The sequence below is a fragment of the Molossus molossus genome, unplaced genomic scaffold (assembly GCF_014108415.1).
Source record: "Molossus molossus isolate mMolMol1 unplaced genomic scaffold, mMolMol1.p scaffold_m16_p_10, whole genome shotgun sequence".
Classification (NCBI taxonomy): Eukaryota; Metazoa; Chordata; class Mammalia; order Chiroptera; family Molossidae; genus Molossus; species Molossus molossus.
The window spans coordinates 756064-775830 of NW_023425345.1; the positions used below are offsets into that span (position 1 = coordinate 756064).

The 19767-nt window shown below is 53.5% G+C and overlaps 1 protein-coding gene across 1 annotated transcript in view; it reads left to right on the plus strand.

Annotated features, from left to right (window-relative positions):
* The window catches only part of EFCAB6 (EF-hand calcium binding domain 6), a 201718-nt gene that overhangs the window by 59759 nt on the left and 122192 nt on the right, over positions 1–19767 (plus strand). The window contains exons 9-10 of the mRNA XM_036252660.1: positions 14355–14462; positions 18244–18349. Of these exons, the coding sequence (XP_036108553.1) occupies positions 14355–14462; positions 18244–18349 (214 nt within the window). The remainder of the gene's footprint in view (positions 1–14354; positions 14463–18243; positions 18350–19767) is intronic.

A 19767-nucleotide genomic window follows, 5' to 3' on the forward strand; every position in this document is an offset into this window, starting at 1 on the left:
CCCCAGATGTTTCCTGTACGTCCCTGAGCATCCCCCTCCAGCCCAGATGTTTCCTGTACGTCCCTGAGCATCCCCCTCCATCCCAGATGTTTCCTGTACGTCCCTGAGCATCCCCCTCCACGCCAGATGTTTCCTGTACGTCCCTGAGCATCCCCCCTCCACCCCAGATGTTTCCTGTACGTCCCTGAGCATCCCCCTCCACCCCAGATGTTTCCTGTACGTCCCTGAGCATCCCCCTCCAGCCCAGATGTTTCCTGTACGTCCCTGAGCATCCCCCTCCACGCCAGATGTTTCCTGTACGTCCCTGAGCATCCCCCTCCACCCCAGATGTTTCCTGTACGTCCCTGAGCATCCCCCTCCACCCCAGATGTTTCCTGTACGTCCCTGAGCATCCCCCTCCACCCCAGATGTTTCCTGTATGTCCCTGAGCATTTCCCCTCCACCCCAGATATTTTTGAAACAAATAGACATCATATGTCACTGAAAAGATCTCACTGTGTGTCTCTAAAGGATAAGAACTTTTTTTAAAAACGGTAAAAATACCATTTTCACACCTCGTAGAATCATCGATGATAATAATAAATATCCACTCAGCGTTCAAATTTAACTGATCGTCTCATATTTTCTTTTGTAATATATTTGACTCTGGATTCAAACAAGGTCTATTTGACCTTATTTCACTGGATTGATTTACCACAATTGTTTTGTAATCTCGAGGCCTCTGTCCATCTGTCAATCATGTGAAGTCCGCATTGTTTGTTACCAGGAGTTTCTTAGGACACAAATCGGACCAGTGGATCGCAACCCACAGTGACGTTCAATATGGTCTCCTGGCTCCCTCCCCCAACCCCGCCCCTAAATTGATAGGTCTACAGACCCGCGTTCAGTTTGTGGGCAAGAATACGCCGTCATGGACTGGTCCCTGTCTTCCGAGATGTTTGCAGCCTTGCTGGCCGGACCGATGTCCAGTTGTCCAGTGGAGGTTGTTGAGGGGGGTTCCAGTGCGTCATTTCTGCCTTCATCGGTCGGGAGGCTTCTGCCGTGAAAACGTCCGCTCTCCGGAGGTTCGGTGACAATGGGTCACCCCTGGCACAAGGAAAGCAGGGTGCCCTCATTCTTCCTGTCACTTACTACTTTTCAAAATGCATCGGCTTCCTAGCACCCTCCCAAAGTGAACAGGGAGCGATTTTTCTGAAAAATATTATGAATTCACGGATGTGAATGTGTGTTCCAATTCACTGCAGTTGCTGTCCTCATTGATACCCAACCTGTTCCATCTCGGCCCAGAGGAGCCTTGGGTGTTGGGCCCCGAGCCCGCCGATGGGACCCTCGGGGCCGGGTAGCTCTCTTGCTCTCTGGTAACAGTGCTCCAGGCGTCTCGGGTGCACCTCGTCCCCAGCCAGGGCCCCTGTTGCCTGTCAGGTAGAAACGGCGCATGTAGCCCGACCCTGGGTGAGGAATGCTGTCTCTACTGGACCTGGTGTTCTGTCCAGGACTCGGAAGCTTTTCTCGGGGGAGGTCGGGTTAAGGCTAATGGAAAGAGTGTCCTCTGAAACCGCAGTTGCTGGGCGCCCCGGGGCCACCTAGGAAGGAGGGGCATGAGGGGAGGCAAAGGAAAAGGGGTGCCAAGCTGGACCCGCTGGTCCACTTCCCACTGTGCGCTCGCCTTCTCAGTACACGGTGTGTTCCGGGTCACCCGGGTGACCACGTGGCTCCTTCCGTGGAAGGCACGACGTGGCCCGAGGAGTAACTATGTCTGTGGCTCAGCGAGCAGCTTTATCGTCCTGACAACACAATGTGACATTTTTTAGGGATTACTTGCTTGGATAACCCAAAGTTATATAGACATTTCTTTTTATTTCATTTTAAAAATTATACAAATAATAATTTAATAGCAGTGAGAAAAATCAAAAACAAAAAGTCACCATCCACCTCACGTAACAAATTTACTGTTTTCATTTTCCCACATTCTCTTCTGCTTTGTCCCCACATACATACATAATGTTTACATACTCGTAATCCAAGCGTGTCTGCGGTTTTATATTGCGCTTTTTAAATAGGAACGCATATTACAGACATTCTTCATATTGCCTTCGTAGGCTCCCAAATTATAAGTGGAATGGATACATATTGAGTGCTTCTCTCTGCCAGACATTGTGGGAGGTGCTCAGCACGGAGAGATAAAAGATAGTCCCAGCAGCGTGGCTTGTGAGAGCGGCGGCGCGGCGGCCGAGCAGACTGTGACAGAAGCCGTGGGCGGCCAGTGCTGTGCTGTGCTGTCGGGATCACCTGTCCTAGCCAGGGACCCGGAGTTTTCTGAGTCATGCTCTTGACCGGTTCACCTAGAATTCCCGGTGGAACAGGGTCCAGGGGACAAGGTGAACACCCAGGGGCTAATAGTATGAGTTATAGATCAGGTTTGTCCCCTGGACATAAAGATTTGTCCTATCTTCCTAATCAGCTGATCCCTTTATGATTATATAGACACATTTTACCCCTCTGACTTGTATGGTCTACCTTACCTGATATATATATATATATATATATACACACACACACACACACACACACACACATATATACACACACACACATATATATGGTGTCCCCCCAGAAATGAGTACACAACCGTAATAATTATAAAGCCAGTGTTTATTAAAATACATTTCATTTTCAAAATGTAATACAAGGATCTACAGACACCCTGTATAGATTTTTTTTCTGGGACACCCTGCTTATTTTATATTTTAATCCTCAGCTGAGCACATGCTTAGAGAGGAAGGGAGAGAGAAACATCGATGGGTTGTCTTCTGTGTGCACCCGGCCCGGCTGGGGTTGACCCCAAACCTCCCGGCGCGCGGCACAGTACTCCAACCACCTGAGCCACTCTAGCCGGGCTGTCTTACCTGATGTGAGAACACCCATGACAGCTTCTGGTTAGTATTTATCAGGTGTATCTTTCCCCGACTTCTCTTTTCACTCTTGGGTTGTCATGTTTTAGATGTGTTTCTTATAAAATAGCATACATCTGTTTTTCAAAACTCCAAAATGAACATCTTTGCCTCTTCACCAGTGACGTTCATTGTTTTCGTTTATTGTGATGGCTGTCTGGGATCTCCCCCACCACTTTATCTGTACTCTGTCTTAGTTAATCAGCTGGTCTCTTATTTCCCTCTCAACCATGTTTGCTTCGGTCTGAGTTTTCTTTATCGCTCTTTCTTCCCTCCACTGCCTAGAGCCTTACATATTTATTTTTCTATTCTGGTAGAGATCACCCGAACATTTTTAGCATGTGTTCTAAGACTATAAAGCCTGAAGTTAACCCATATTCCTTCTGTCATGAACGGAAAAAGCCCCTCTGACTTGCACGCACCTGGGCCTGGCGCTGTGCCCACCTCGTGTGGACAGGGCCTGGATCCGTCGCTGTTGTGCTGTGATGCGGGGTGCGCTTGTTCAGGTGTTCTCACGGTTACCAGCTCGTGTGCGCCCACTCTCCCCTTCTGGATTCCACTTCCCGAAGCATCTCCTTTGGGTGGCCTCCTAGCGAGGCCCTGTGAGTGGTACGTCCAGTCTTTGTTTTATTTTATTTTTAATTTTTTCCTTTATTGATTTTTTAGAGCAAGAGGAAGGGAGAGGGAGAGAATGAGAGAAACGTGGATGAGAGAGAACATCGACTGGCCGCCTCCTGCGTGCACCCCACTGGGGATCGGGCCCACAACCTGGGCACGTGCCCTGACTAGGAATTGAACCAGCGACCTCTTGGTGCAGGGTCGACGCTCAACCAGTGGGCCACACTGGCCGGGCTTCCCCCTTCCTTTTTGGGAAGCTCTAGCAGGGAAGGAATGCGTGCTGCAGAGTTGTTTTCTCTCAGCACCTTGACGGTACTGTGCGTGGTCGTCCGCTGAGAGTTTTCCCAGCTTGCTGCTTCCCTCTCAGTCACAGGATAACCTCTTTGGTTCGAGGTTCGCAATTTAAAATAATCACATCCATTAATCTTCTTCTTTTGCCATGTCTTCTGTGGCTTAAAAATCTATAAGTGCATCCTTCTCACCCAGGCTTGAGAAAAGCTTTTTCTACTCTGCCTGTTTTTTTTTTATTTTTATTTTTTATTATTCTTTGAAAACAAGACAATAATCCATTTTGACAGAAGATGGGTATCCTAATTAAATTTTTTTTTTTATCCTCACCTGAGGACTTTTTTTTTCATGTATCTTCAGATGGAGCGGGAGGGAGACAGGGAGGGAGAGAGAGAGAGAAACATCGACGTGAGAGCGGCACATCCGGTGGTTGCCACCCACACGACCCCAACCGGGGCTGGGGACAAACTGCAACCGAGGTACATGCCCTTAGCGGGAACCGAACCTGGGACTCTCTGGTTCACGGGCCGACACTCTAACTGCTGAGCCAAACTGGCCAGGGCCTAATTAAATTCTTTTTCCAAATAGGCAATCGGCTTTACCATTACCTCTTGTTAAATACGGCCTTGTTCGTGGCGTCTGCCCTGCCACAGTTTACTCAGCTCTGTGATCTGGCTCAGCGTGTGTCCGCCCTGCCCCTCCGTCGGGATTTCTCCGGTCATGGATATTTTCGCGCTCCGGGGACAGTGCTCCACCAGGCGGCCCTCCCGCTTTCTGTTGGACCTCGAGAGAGAACACGGGCTCCCGGCACTGCCAGCTAGTGTTCCGTCGGCTTCTTGAATTTAGATGTGATTGCTAAGGACTTAGCGCTCACTGTGTGGTCTCCTAGGAGCATTGGCCCAGGCGACGTGCATTCGAGGTTGGGCTAGTGTCAGCCGAGTGGCTCTGCTGTGGCCCGGCCCCTGGGTTCCTTTTTTCTTTGCTCCCCTCTAAAACCCTGCAAAAGACAAAACCGTAGGGATGGAGGAGAGGTGGGTGGTCTCCAGGATTAGGGAGCGGATGAGTATGAGTCCTGAGGGGCACACGCTGGAGGCCAGGAGCTGGTGGAGCTCTTTCTGCACCCTGCGTGGCGGCCACTCGAGCCATAGAGCGCACCGCGGGGACACGGGGCTCGGCTCCCGGCGCCGGGGCCTGTACAGCGCACCGCGGGCACAACGGGGCTCGGCTCCCGGCGCCGGGGCCTGTACAGCGCCCCGCGGGGACACGGGGCTCGGCTCCCGGCGCCGGAGCCTGTACAGCGCACCGCGGGCACACGGGGCTCGGCTCCCGGCGCCGGGGCCTGTACAGCACACCGCGGGGACACGGGGCTCGGCTCCCGGCGCCGGAGCCTGTAGAGCGCACCGCGGGGACACGGGGCTCGGCTCCCGGCGCCGGGGCCTGTACAGCACACCGCGGGGACACGGGGCTCGGCTCCCGGCGCCGGGGCCTGTACAGCACACCGCGGGCACACGGGGCTCGGCTCCCGGCGCCGGGGCCTGTACAGCGCACCGCGGGGACACGGGGCTCGGCTCCCGGCGCCGGGCCTGTACAGCGGCACCGCGGGGACACGGGGCTCGGCTCCCGGCGCCGGAGCCTGTAGAGCGCACCGCGGGGACACGGGGCTCGGCTCCCGGCGCCGGAGCCTGTACAGCGCACCGCGGGCACACGGGGCTCGGCTCCCGGCGCCGGGGCCTGTACAGCGCACCGCGGGGACACGGGGCTCGGCTCCCGGCGCCGGAGCCTGTACAGCGCACCGCGGGGACACGGGGCTCGGCTCCCGGCGCCGGGGCCTGTACAGCGCACCGCGGGCACACGGGGCTCGGCTCCCGGCGCCGGGGCCTGTACAGCGCACCGCGGGCACACGGGGCTCGGCTCCCGGCGCCGGGGCCTGTAGAGCGCACCGCGGGCACACGGGGCTCGGCTCCCGGCGCCGGAGCCTGTAGAGGCGCACCGCGGGCACACGGGGCTCGGCTCCCGGCGCCGGGGCCTGTAGAGCGCACCGCGGGGACACGGGGCTCGGCTCCCGGCGCCGGAGCCTGTAGAGCGCTCCGCGGGGACACGGGGCTCGGCTCCCGGCGCCGGGGCCTGTAGAGCGCACCGCGGGCACACGGGGCTCGGCTCCCGGCGCCGGAGCCTGTAGAGCGCTCCGCGGGGACACGGGGCTCGGCTCCCGGCGCCGGGGCCTGTACAGCGCACCGCGGGGACACGGGGCTCGGCTCCCGGCGCCGGAGCCTGTAGAGCGCTCCGCGGGGACACGGGGCTCGGCTCCCGGCGCCGGGGCCTGTAGAGCGCACCGCGGGGACACGGGGCTCGGCTCCCGGCGCCGGGGCCTGTAGAGCGCACCGCGGGGACACGGGGCTCGGCTCCCGGCGCCGGGGCCTGTACAGCGCACCGCGGGGACACGGGGCTCGGCTCCCGGCGCCGGAGCCTGTACAGCGCACCACGGGCACACGGGGCTCGGCTCCCGGCGCCGGGGCCTGTACAGCGCACCGCGGGGACACGGGGCTCGGCTCCCGGCGCCGGGGCCTGTAGAGCGCACCGCGGGGACACGGGGCTCGGCTCCCGGCGCCGGGGCCTGTACAGCGCACCGCGGGGACACGGGGCTCGGCTCCCGGCGCCGGAGCCTGTACAGCGCTCCGCGGGGACACGGGGCCCGGCTCCCGGCGCCGGAGCCTGTAGAGCGCACCGCGGGCACACGGGGCTCGGCTCCCGGCACTTGAGTAGACTGAGCTCGCAGTAAAGCCAGTCGGGACCTTTCTGCCTTCTATTTGTAAAAGCGCAGTATTGTGATGCCCAGGCAAGTGAGATATCCCTGTGTATGTGTTACAACTCATCAAACTGGACACCAAAAGAAAAGGTCCATTTTACTCCATCTTAATTTAAGAAGAAAAATTTAAAGACTGGTCCCTTTTAAAGGCAAAATATACAGGAAATAATAAAGGAAGACGTAAAATCTAATCTCTCATGCCTCACATAATGATTTGAGAAATGCTTCTTCTCCAATTTAAGAATGAATAGAGAAAAAAAAATGAGCATCTTTTTAAGTTTGTTATTCTTTTAAATACTCCAGGTCTATGGCCTAAATTTAAAACACTAACAGCTTGGTGATGAGGCATAAAAATCTTGATCCAAACGATATTCTAGAGACTCTGAAAGCCATTTTCCCTCTCTATTCTTCACGGAACAGCAGCCTGTAATTGAACAGTGAACCTGACCTTCATTACTGACATGCTGGGCTTTTCGGTGCCTCCTCGCCTTTTATACAAAACAGGTCATTAGGCCAAGGCCAGCCTTCAGCCATGGAGAACGCGGCTGCGGGCGGAGCGTAGGACGGGAGAAGCGCTGTGTGACTCCGTGCTCACTGGAGACTGCAGTCCATCCACCCACAGAGCAGGCCTCCCCGGAAACACTCCTGTCGAGACTTTCCCCGTCACGCTGCTGACCCAGGCCGCCTGGCAGAAGCTGTGCAAACGGAAAACACGCCGTTTAGTCCGGGTTCTGTGCAATGGCAGTACCCCGGGGTGTATTTCCAATTACTGCCCAAACCTTCTGAACTCGGTGTCTGAGATCCCTCCCAGCCCCAGCCACTCCAGTAACGGCAGAACCGTAGGCATGGAGGTGGGGTCCGTAATTCCAGCACCGGGGTGGGGAGGGTGTGACTCCGGGGGCACAGCGTGTGGGGTGTGGGAGCTGTTCTGTCTCCTGTGTGTCTTCTTACTCAGGACACACGTGGGCCAGGGGCAGGCAGCATGCAGAGGGCATGTGAGTTCATTGAAGGGTCTTTAACCCAGGTGGGGGGGGTTAGGGGAACCAGTAGGTGGGGAGGCCATGATGTCTCCTGGGCCCGAAGGAGCAGCCGCTGAACAAGAACCGCAGCTGAAGGAGAGGGCTCCCAGGAGCGGATGAAATCTTCCGGAGAAGAATGTGGCCTCCACCGAGCCGCAGCCCAGCAGGGGGATAACTCACCACCTCCTCTCGCCTTCCGATCCCCCGCCGGACCTTCCCTGACCAACCCAGCAGAAAGCCAGGGGCACCGGAGGCCAGGTGAAGCCACCGCTGGGCACCGCGCAGAGCAGACAAGGGCGGGGAATGGACTCGGTGGATGAGCCTTGTGTCCCCAAACAGGAGCTACTCAAAGACCTGCCCCCCCCACTTGAAATCTAAAACGTTAACCATAATCGGTGCTTTTTATATAAGGCACTGAGGGGAACAGTAAAACCAACAGGGCACAGAAGAGCCGCCCAAATCCGCATTATCGCGGCTGGTCCTGAGATCCGAGTCGATAGTGGCAGCACCCTCCTTGTATCCTCTGCTCCCCTGACTCTCTGCCGGCATCTTCGCTCGCCTCGCGGGGTGCCCGGCCTTGGCTCTCCCTGGATCCCAGCCCTGGGTCACGAGGAAGGGACGTCGAGTGTGTCGGGCACATTTAGAGCACGCTGGTCACGCTGGACTGGTTGTGGGGGGGAGCACACGGGCCAGCAGAACCAGGCCCCCTGGCTGAGGGGACTCAGTGCATCTGAAGGTGGGGTTGCAGAACAGGTCAGAGGACGGAAATCAAGAGTTTCACCTGATGTGTTGAGTTCGAGATGCCGGTTAGAAATCCAGGCATTGCTGTCGAGTCGGCTGGTGGAAGCTCAGAGGAGTCCAGGCTAGAAATGTGCACAGGGGCATCAGCAGGTCGGTGCAGATGGCACCCAAGCCAGGGGAGCGGGGGAGGCCGCCCACAGCACTGGGGAGAGGGGCGAGGGGCGAGGTGCAGGCTGTGAGCATTCAGAGTGGGCAGTGAGGAAGAGTCAGCCTGCGAGGCTGTTGATTTCTTACCCTCGCTACAGCCCCCCCTGGATTCCTGCCATCGCCCCCCGCCCCTGTTGCAGGTCCACGCGTCCTCCCAGCTCCATGACCCTCCTCCTGGCCGAGCCTCCTTGGCCCCTCTGGCTCCTGTGATCCGTTCCTCGCCCCGCTTCTCCTTGCTGCTTCCGCTGACCGCACCCGTTTGCTGAATGCATGCGGACACTTTGGGACAGTGACACAAAGTCCCGTCTCCCTTCCCGGCGGATGCAGTCTCGTGCCGCTCTCAGCCCCTGCCGGAGGGCTGCGTGGAGGGATGTGGGGTTCCCCACGTCAGAATCCGGAGGGAGACGCGAGGCACGAACAGGAGCCACTGGGCACCTTTCTTTTTTTTTAATTTTTATTTTTTCATCCTCACCCGAGGACATTTTTCCATTTTTTGTTCAGATAGAGTGGGAGGGAGAGAGGAAGAGAGAGAGAGAGAGAGAGAGAAACATGTCGACGTGAAAGGGACACATTGAGTGGCTGCCACCCGCACGACCAACCAGGGCCGGGGACAAACTGCAACCGAGGTACGTGCCCTTAGCGGGAACCGAACCCGGGTCTCTCTGGACCGCAGGCCGACGCTCTAACCGCTGAGCCAAACCGGCCAGGGCGCCACTGGGCACCTTTAAAACCATCAGCCATATCTTCGTGACTTGGGATAACGGTGATCCGGGTGATTTCTAGCAAAGTGTGTGCTGGTTTTATGAAAATTATTTTTATTCATACGTTTATTCATGTTGATTACTAAAGCCATACAGGCTCAAACTGGAAAGGAGGGGAAACCATAAAGAAAATAAATTACCCATAATTGCAATAGCCAGAGAGCCACCGGTACCGACCGCTGTTATTGACATACTGGTCACGTTCTGTGCAGAATTTCTTTGTGCAGGTAAACACGCTTCCACGCACACGTCACAGAGCTGAAGACACGCGTGGCACAAATTCATGTCTTGTTTTCTCCCAGATTCTATCAGGCGCCCTTTGATGATATTAAAAAGCCTGTAAAATGAATGTTTTAAATTGTGTTTTTTTAATTACAGTTTAAATTCAATATTATTTTGTATTAGTTGCGGGTGCCTTGGAAGTTAATTTGTAATGGCTGGGTAATGTTTTGTGAACCCTTGAGTCAGGGTTTCGCTCGCTTGCGGGGTTTACATCACTTACTGCTAAAAGGCACTTCGGAGAGGGTTGGTCTCCCCTTCCAGGGACATCCTGCCAGCGCTGCAGCCGCGTTTGGCGCTGCCATTGAACCCCGATTCCGGGGGCAGGGCAGTGGGACGCTGCTGTTTGGTTGCACGTCCTGCCGTCTGTCATTGTACGGAGGGGGCGCGTCTTCACTGGAAATTTATATGCACTTCCTCTGTTAACAACTGTGTATTCAGATTCTTTGGCTGTTACCTATGTTTTTGTGTTGTTTGTTTTTGGTACGTGCCCCTAGTGGGAACCGAACCCAGGACTCCCTGGTCCGCAGGCCGACGCTCCAATCGCTGAGCCAAACCGGCCAGGGCTATTATCTATGTTTTTAGAAAATTTCAACCCCAGTATAAGTTACATAAAATACAATTCATTCTCAAGTGCATAGTTGAATGGGTTTTGGCAACTGTGTGTACTTACGTGAGCACGTCCGTAGTGTGGACAACACGGTCCCTGACCCTGAAATCCTGCTCTGGTCCCTCGTCAGCAGTCCCTCCCTTTCCTGACCCTCGTCCCCGTGGCCACTGCTCTCTGTCGCTGTCACTACGGTTCTGCCTTCCCAGCTCTCACAAAGGGAGTCGTACAGTGCGGGGTCCTTTGTGGCTGACTGCCTTCACTGACCACGTTTCGAAGATTCGACCACGGTTTGTATATCTCAACGTCCCGATCGTCGTTATTGCCCCGTCGTGCTGTGTGATATCGACACACCGCCGTTTGATAGACATTTGGGTTGTTTTCCGTTTGGAGTCATTCTGGAAGATACTCTGTGAACATTTGCATGCAAGCATTTGCGTGGACACGTTTTCATTTCTTTGAGTAAAAAAATGCCTAGTAGTGAAATTTCTGGGTCATGTGCCGAGTCTGTGTTTTAATTCCTAAGACACTGTCAAGCTGTTCCCCAAGGTGGCTTACCATTTCACAGCTCCACCGCCGTGTGGGAGCCCCAGGAGCGCCCCGTCCTCACCAGCTCTCGGGGCCCCAGTCTTCCTGCGCGTCGAGGTCCCAGTGCTGTGTGTGCAGAGGCCGCTCACTCCGCGGCCGGCGTGCGTTCCCCAGATGACTAGTCGTGTGGAGGTTCTTTCCACCCGATCGTCGGCCATTCCCGTGTCTTCTCTGGTTGAATATCTGCACAGATCTGCTCATTTTTATGGGGCTGTGCTCTTACTTTTGCTTTAGAAGAGTTCCTTAAAGAGACTGGAGATGAGCTCTTTGTCAGCTATAGATTTTTCAAATAGTTTCCCTCTGTGTGGCTTGCTTCTTTATTTTTTCACTGTGTGCTTCAAAGTACAAAAGTTTTTATTTTTTATAAAGTCCATTTTATGTATTTAAAACTTTTTATGGGTAATTTTTTTTGGTGGGGGGAGGTGGGCACATTTACAGAAACCTTTGCTTCACCCAATACCACAATAATTTTATTCTGTATTTTCTTCTAGAATTTAATCATTTTAGCTCTGACAGTGAGGACCATTTCTAGTTAACTTCTGTGTATGGTGTGGAGTAAGGGTCAAAGTCCATTCCTCTTCTGTAGAGATGGCCAATTGTTCCGTGCCATTTATTGAAAAGGCCATCATTTCTCCGGTGAATCACTTTGTACCGTTGTCCAAAATCAGAATAGGCCATAGAAGAGTGAGTATATTTCTGGACTCTAGTCTCTTCCATTAATCTAAAGGTCTGTTCTTATATCAATACCACACTGTCTTGATTACTGTAGCTAAATGGTTAAGTCATTATGCTTTGTCACTGTTGATGTTGATTTTGATCACATGGCTTAAGGTTTTTTTTCTTTTCCTTTCTTGTCTTTAGATTAAATGTGTCTCTTTTATGACAGCATGAGTTTAGATCTTGTTTTTTTAAAATCCATTCTGGTCATCTCTACCATTTGATTAGAATGTTTAGTCCGTTAATATTTAAAATAATTATTGACATGCTTGGATTTGGGGCCACCGTGTCTTTCCCTGTTTGCTTGCTGTGTGTGTGTTCTTTATGTCCAGCCTTCCTTTCATACTATTTGAATATTGTTTGGGGATTTTATTTTAACTTTCATAGTGTCTTTTTAACTGTACCTCTTTGCATAATCTTTAATGGGTGCTGTTTTTAAAGTAGTCACAGTGTTTCCATCATGGAAAATGAACTTCTAACATGCTGAAATTTAAGGTGAGAATATAGAGCATCAACAAACTATATCAAACGGGTGGGCAAAGATTTGGGAAGAGAGACTGAGTATGAAAGATGAAACCTTTTTTTTGCGTGTGGATAGCAGTGCATCAAACTACTGTCGTAACCTACCTGTTAGATGTTGCCACCTGTGCCTAACAGAACCAGCCATCCACTCAGTCAGTCTCTCTTTCTCTTGACCACGTACGTGGTACTAATAGCAGAAGAAACAACACTAAGCACTTATCAGGCATTAACCGCTGTAATCACAAAGTGCTGAGCAGTTGTTGACTGCTGACAGTGCTTAGATAATAGTGATAAATGCGGGCGACCGGCTAACAGGGCAAATCACCCTGGTGACGGAAGTCAGGGGAGGCTCCCTTGAGAGCAGTGGTTAGGTTGAGACTTGACACGGGACTGGAACTAGGTACGTAAAGTGTGGGAAGTAGGTCATGACGGGGAGGGAACGTGGCAATTGGCCACGGCGGCCACGGTGTGAGGGGGCCAGGGCGGGAAGGGCATAGCCCGTCCGAAGAACCAAGGACCAGGGCGGCTGAGCTGGGAGAGCAGGGCCAGAGGACGTAGGATGAGGCCAGGGATGCTCGTAGGGCCAAACCGTGCAGGCCGTACGCTACAGGAGGATTTCAGTTTTTATCTTAAGAGCATGGAGAATCATGGACGGACTTGAAGCAAGAGAGTAAATCTGATCACATTTGCATTTCAAAAAGAGCAGGCTGGTTAAAGTATGGAAATACGTTGGAGGAAGGCAAGGCAAGTACAAGGAGACCGCTCGGAACGTGACGGCAGCGGCCAAGTGAAAGAAGGTGCTGGCTTGGTCCAGGTGCGTGCGTGATGCGAGGACAGTTGGGTGGATGGTGCGCGGCGAACCCAGCAGAGCTGGCGAGACTCGTGGACTAAATCTTAAAGAAACCTAATCTTGTTTCCCAGGCCCCTTAAAATTGCTCAGTTGGATTAGTTCTTCTGCCCCTGGATGAAAACTTGAGCCGACCTTGCTTTTCCTGTTTGCCTTGGGTCAGTCATTGCAATAGCCATTCCCGGGGTAGTCAGAGCTGCAGACTTGGCGTAACTGTGGGCTGTGCCCCTCACCGGTCAGGGCCTGTGCGGGCGAGAGCGGAGCAGGTACCGATGGCCGCTTCTCCCGTCCCCCACTCTGCAGCTTGGTTCCTTCCTCATTTCGCAGACTCCGTCTGTGGCGCGTCTGGGAATCGCTGTGCCCCGAGGAAGGCGAGAGAGAAGGGGGGCGTGGAAGTTCTTTGACTGGCGCTGCTGTGAGCTGGAAACCGCCTCTCTGGGCCTATCGCGGGTCGAAGGTGTCTCCTTTCATGGGAGCCTCTGTGGGGGTTTGGGGCTTCACATTTGAACCACACCCCTCATTCTCTGATGAGGGCACATGCATCTCCATCCCAGCTGATTGCTCGCTCCCTCCTCAGCTCCTGGAGCCTGGAAATAGAGAAGGAAAACCTCTAGGGAGGTCTGTCCACGCCTCCAGGTAGCCCTTGGGCAAGAACTCAGGCGAGCCCGTGTGTGGTTGTGTGTACACACGCACACTTGCTCTCTTGTGCGTGACCCACATCTGATCCGCATGGAATCAGTTCCCTCTCAGCCACTGGTTTTTAGCAATCGAAACAGGGCAGTTGGTCTCATGCCCACCTTGGCATCTCACGTCCTCTGTCTAAGGTTCTTGGCACAGAAACCTTTCGCCACCGCTATGGAGGCCTGGGCAACGCTTAGGACAGCAGGGCCGGGCTGCTGGCCACCTGGTGCTGTAGCCGGGACTTCGTGACCTATCAGCGCTGATCCTCTAAGCCACCTTCCCGGTGGAGGGTTAGATCGGACCCACCTGGACAACCCGGGACGCGCTCCCGCCTCCAGGTCCACGTCCTCAGTCACAGCCGCCGAGTCCTCTTGGCCACGTGAGGCCACGTGGTCCCAGGGGCTCGGATGTGGCTGCATGAGGCCTTTGTTCCGCCCACACAGCAGCTGGGCTCCTCGAACGATGAGTTTGAAGTAATTATTTCACGGACAGCAGAGTTTTAACCAAATCCCTTTGTTTCTTCCGTCAATGTGTGCTCCTGCGGATGGGGCGTCAGGACCCGGAGATGTATAATTTGATTCGTCTTCGCTCGTTAAAAGTCAGTGTGTAGTTGCTATTTTACCAAATTAGTTTGTTTACCTTAGATTTAAAATTCAATATTGAACATCTAATTTATGCAATGTTATAGAAATAATGTTTAAAATATATTTTTTTAAATCCAGATTTGGACTTAAAACCACCAGTAAAGTCAACTGGAAGCAATTTCTAGCATTACTGCGTGATCCTCGGTGCTTGGAAGTTAACGCCGTCCCCCTGGCCAAAAAAAATGGGTATGTAAAAATAATCCTAAATTTTAGTTACACACATCATAACATATAAAAGGCTGGAGAATGTCGGAAGTAGTGTCTTCATTTTCTGGAATGATAAGTTAGTCTGCATTGACTATGACCTTTTGAGAGTGATTTACAGTGTATACATTATTTCCCCTAATTCCTACTTAGAATTGCCTTAAAACTACACAGTAGGCCTAATTCTTCTTCCAGTTTCTGGCCGAGAAAATGAGCCCAGGAGTCGCAGCGAGGTCACAGCTCAGAGCAGTGGAGGCAGAGCCGGGCGCAGGCACGGGGCCCGCACCTCGCATGCCGGCGCCAGGCTGCCCTGGGCTGCGCGTGCATTCTTGTTCAGCGGGCACACACACCTGTCTGCTGGGTCACGCGGGAAAGCGCTGCGTGGCGACTGATCTCCAGCCACGCTGCAGGGTGCGGACGCGCTGGTATCCGGCCCGTGAGGGCCTTGAGCGCCCATACTTCTCTGTTCATTCGAATGTCCGTTATGTTTGTCTCTTACTTTTTCCTTAACTCTCACTCGAGGGTTTCTGTTGTTGTTACTGGGTGTTAATCCTCACCTGAGGATATTTTCTCCATGATTTTTTTCTCTTTTTTAGAGAGAATGGAAGGGAGGGAGGGAGGGGAGAGAGACACATCAATGGGCTGCCTCCCACACGCACCCGGACCAGCCAGGGATTGAACCTGCAACCCAGGTGCATGCCCTTGACCAGGAGTCAAACCAGTGACCCTTGGGTGTGCAGGCTGACGCTCTAACCACACCAGCCAGGGCTCTGTCTACTATAACTTTAGAATTGCATTATCACATAAATCATGGTGGGGGCGCCAAGATGGGGAAAAGTACTTACCAGTGTGACACCTTAGAATCCAGACTCGTGCTCTAAGGAGGGCTTCGTTTGTGCTGACGCAGCCCGTACTGACTGCCGCATCCATCTGAGAGAGCGGCCCCATCGCCTCGGCACACTCATCGAAAGCATGCCACTCCCTGTAAGATAAAACACGCCGCGGGGGTCCTTCCCATTCACTGGGTCCAATCCTCGTCCCAGGGGTCTGTGAATAGCTGATGGACTGCCTGGTTACCAGCTTCTGGTATTCCTGGGACGCACCGTTAGGAGTTCATTTCTTAAGTGAAGTTACTTGCTTCTTTGTAGTTTTCTTGTCTGATAGCACCTTGTCCAGGAATATAAGAATGAAAAGGTGAATTTTATTTACTTTGAAACAGTGGTTCTCACCCGACCACTGTGGCTCAGTGGTTGAGTGTCGACCCCTGCACCAAGAGGTCACTGGTTCGATTCCCTGTCAGGGCACATGCCCGGTTGTGGGCCCGATCTCCAGTGGGGGGCGTGCAGGAGGTGGCCAGTCGATGTTCTCGCTCATCGATGTTTCTATCTCCCTCTCCTTTCCTCTCTCTCTAAAATCAACAGAGAAAAAAATTTAAAAAATAAAAATAAAACAATGGTTCTCAACTGGGGACAATCTTGGTCGCCCAGGAGACATTTAGCAATGTCACGAGACATTTTTGGTTGTCACAGCTGGGGTGGGGGTGCTATCGATATCTAGTGTGTAGAGTCTGGGGGTGCTGCTAAACATTGCCCACGCATCGGGTAGCACCCCACCACACAATCGCACATACCCGCACACAAGGCGGAGAGCTGTCCCACCCAGTACCAGCCGCACTGTGGGGGATTGAACTACTGCCTAACACATCCTTAGCGCTGTGGTGGTGGGCTTTAGAACATGGGGTTCTGACCGGTCACACGAGGAGCTCCACTCGGGAATCCCACTACTTTGTGTTTCTTAAAAGTGGTGGTATTATTACCGGAGAATTGTGTGGATTGTCTTTTTCCGTTGCTAGTGGGAGTGGGCATCCCTTTCCCCACCAGGTGCTGCGGATTGGGTTATTGCGATATTTTGAGGAAAAGAATTTTCTGAGACTCGCATGGGAGAATGAGTGATCTTTACTGGTTGAAGCTACATCTCTTGGTTTCTAAAGTTCAGTTGTTTAAACCAGTCCCGGGAAATATGCAGCTGGGGGTTCAGTAAAGCTAGAAGCAGGGCCAGTGTCCAGAGTTTTCTTTCCCTGGGGGAGTTAATTCTGGCAGAGCGTCAAGCCAATCACAGTCCATCAGTCCGTTGTGTGGGGGTCCGCGTGGCTGTGGGCCCCGTGGGCAAGTGCGGCGTGAGAACCCCGCAAGCTAAGAGTCAGGCGCCAGCAACAGTAGGAGAGCAAGCAGGCCGAGAGGGGCCTCCTTTGTTCAGGAGCCTGACTCTCAGATCCTCCCCTGCTTGCCGTGGCCACGCCCACTCCGGCCAGTGACCTGTTTTCAGGCCTTACTGAGAGGCGAGCATCTTCCCCCATCGCCCAGACCTCCCTGGGCATGTGTCTGAACTGCCTTTCCTGTTCCCTTCCCCACCCGTCTGTGGGGAACAGGCTTGAGAGCGTCAGCTGGCAGAGCTGTGCAAATGCCGTGCCTGCGTCACCCAGTCTCCCCTTGGCCCCTTCCCTGCTCGTTCATACCCAGGTGATCACAGCGGTACCAGTAGGGGTGTGTGTGCTGAGATGTCTGCACGGCTGGAAAAACGAAGGTGGCTGTGGGGTGGGGCAGTGACGTCCCTGACACAAACCAGGATCATTAGGCAGGCGAGCTGATTCATTCTCACTCTGTTTGGTGGGGTCGTCACACTGTCTGACTTGCACCGAAAAGGGGAGGATTTGGTTAGGAGATTCTGCGTTCCCTTTCTGATGAGAGTCCATGGTGAGATGGCCTGACCTGCAGCGTGGGTGACCCCAGGTCGCCAAGAGCACACGAGCAGGCGATGGACCCGGCCGTGATAACGGGGTCATGGCCACAGTCAACAGAGAGGAGGAGGCCATTTAAAACTGGAACCGCATGCCCACAGTTCTCACTGGGTGAGTATGCCACAGTATGCCGCCCAGAGAGGTGGTGGTCTCAGCAGTGGTTGTGGCATCTTTCCTGGTCTCTTTGAGACCAAGGCACAGGCTGGCTGGTGGCCGGCCACAGCCAGACAGCCCAGGGAGGAGCGTGTGGCACAGCAAAGCCAAGTGTGGCAGGTGCGTCCGCGCCGCCCCCCTTACGAGGCACACCCCAACCGAGGGCCGACCCCTACACACACACAACGCTTCCAGGAAAAAGAGCTACACAGGAAATTGTTACAGTTGTGAGGGTTTTTAAAAAATGTTTCTATTGATTTTTTTAGAGAGAGAGGAAGGGGGAGAGAGAGAAATATCAATGTGAGAGAGAAACATCAATTGGATGCTTCCTGCACGCCCCCTACTGGAGATTGAGCCCGCAACCCAGGCATGTGCCCTGATCAGGAATCGGACTGGGACCTCTCAGGCCATGGGACAACGCTCAATCCACTGAGCCACACTGGCCAGGCGTGAAGGTGGTTTTTGGTTGTTGGTTTTTGTTGTTGTTGTTAATCCTCACCCAAGGATATTTTTTCATTGATTTTTAGATAGAGTGGAAGGGAGGGAGGGAGGGAGAGAGAGAGAAAAGTATTGATGTGAGAGAGATACATTGATTGGTTGTCTCCTGCACGACCCCAACTGGGATCAGACCTGCAACCCAGGTACATGCCCTTAATCGAACATGTGACCCTTCGGTCTGCAGGCTGATGTTCTAACCACTGAGCAAAACCAGCCAGGGTGAGGCTGGTTTATTTATTTTTTTCTTGCATTAAGTAAGAACAAATCTTAGTCAAGAACGTAATCTTGTTTCGTTTTCTTTTCTTAATCTTGTAGCACCGACTCTGGAAATCAATGTCGCCGGGAAAATATTATCACCAAGTTATTAAGATGTGAAGATGACTATAAATCGTTGAAGAAAGCGCTGCTGGTCATCAGCACTGTAAGGTTCTACCCCTCCTCGCTGAAAACCTCACTGTTTCTGAGAACGCCGGGGTGTTGGTCAGAACGAGACCAACGGCAGGTGTTTCTTGACTCATGTATCCATCCAACAGACATTGGCTGGGCTCCATAGGTGCTGGGAATTGTGCTGAGTGCTGAGGAATACGGAGCTTGACCTCGAGCCCCGGGTCCAGCGGGAGGACCGGTGACATAAAATGTGTTACAATTCATAAGACACCTGCCAGGGGGTGAGAACAGTCCACGGCGAGGTCGTTCAGCGATGACTCGTCATCACTACGGTCGAGTTAACGAGTAATCCAGACCTGTTGAACCTTCTCCCTCAACCCCGAGTTCAGCGTTCATGGTGGGCTTGTGGCCCAGAACAGGGACGTCTTCTGGGTTCCAGAGTGGCCTGTGGGGTCATTTCATTGTGCTGCAGAGGGAGGCTGATCCATGAGTGTGCAGCTTGCTTTAAAGATTAGCCTCTGACCCACTTTAATGTTTATTTTAGAAAACATGTGAGTATTTTTGATACGTAGGCGACGTTTCTCAAGCTTGTTATTTACTAAGCACATTCAGTAACTGAATTTCTCATAAATAAGCAGCACTACAGTGAATTATTTTCCTTCAGACACAAACACGTACAAAAGAGAAGTTACTTGGGTTCCACGGCGCCGTCGCAAAGCCGCTGACTGCGGGCGGCCGCTCAGTGGGCGGCGCTCGGGGCGGAGCCCAAGGGGCGCAGAGGGGCTTCGGCTTGGGCGGGTGGCCCTCCACCTGAGACACCCCTCTCCCCTGTCCATCGACCAGGTCATTGCCTGGCTTTTCTGAGCAGTGTGGAGTCAGAGATCAGGGCTCCGTCTCCTGCCGAGACGGCTTAGCGAGCACACCTGTTGTGATTCGCCTTTAGGCCCCAGGTGACCCGGCCTCTCTGAAGAGCAGTCATGTGGGGTGCTCACCACGGGCCAGGCACTGTCTTAGTGAGGACTTGTTTCCACTCACTTCAGCCTCTCGGCCCCTCCGGGAGGTGGGTGCTATTATTATCTTCATGGGACCCCTGTGCTTCACCACCTTGTGCGGAGGATGGGAGCAGGGGTGGGACGTCACACGCCCGAGGCTTCTAGCTAGGGGGTGGCAGAGCCGGGATTCAAACCAGCAGCCTCAGAGCAGCACCGTCAGCCCTGCCCGAGCTGCCCGGAGTGTGTAGCTGGGCCTCCTCTTAACCATAAGTGAAGGCTTTGTGTGCTCACCCACCTCAGCTTCTATTAATATACTGAGATGTAATTCAATTGAAAATAGTGACGTCGGCCTTTCTGCTGATGGACGACCGTGAAGGTGCGAACATGAGGCTCTCACACTCATCGGTGCTGTGCGGCCAGAGAGCACCGAGGCCCGCCCCACGCTGGGCCCGCCTTGGGC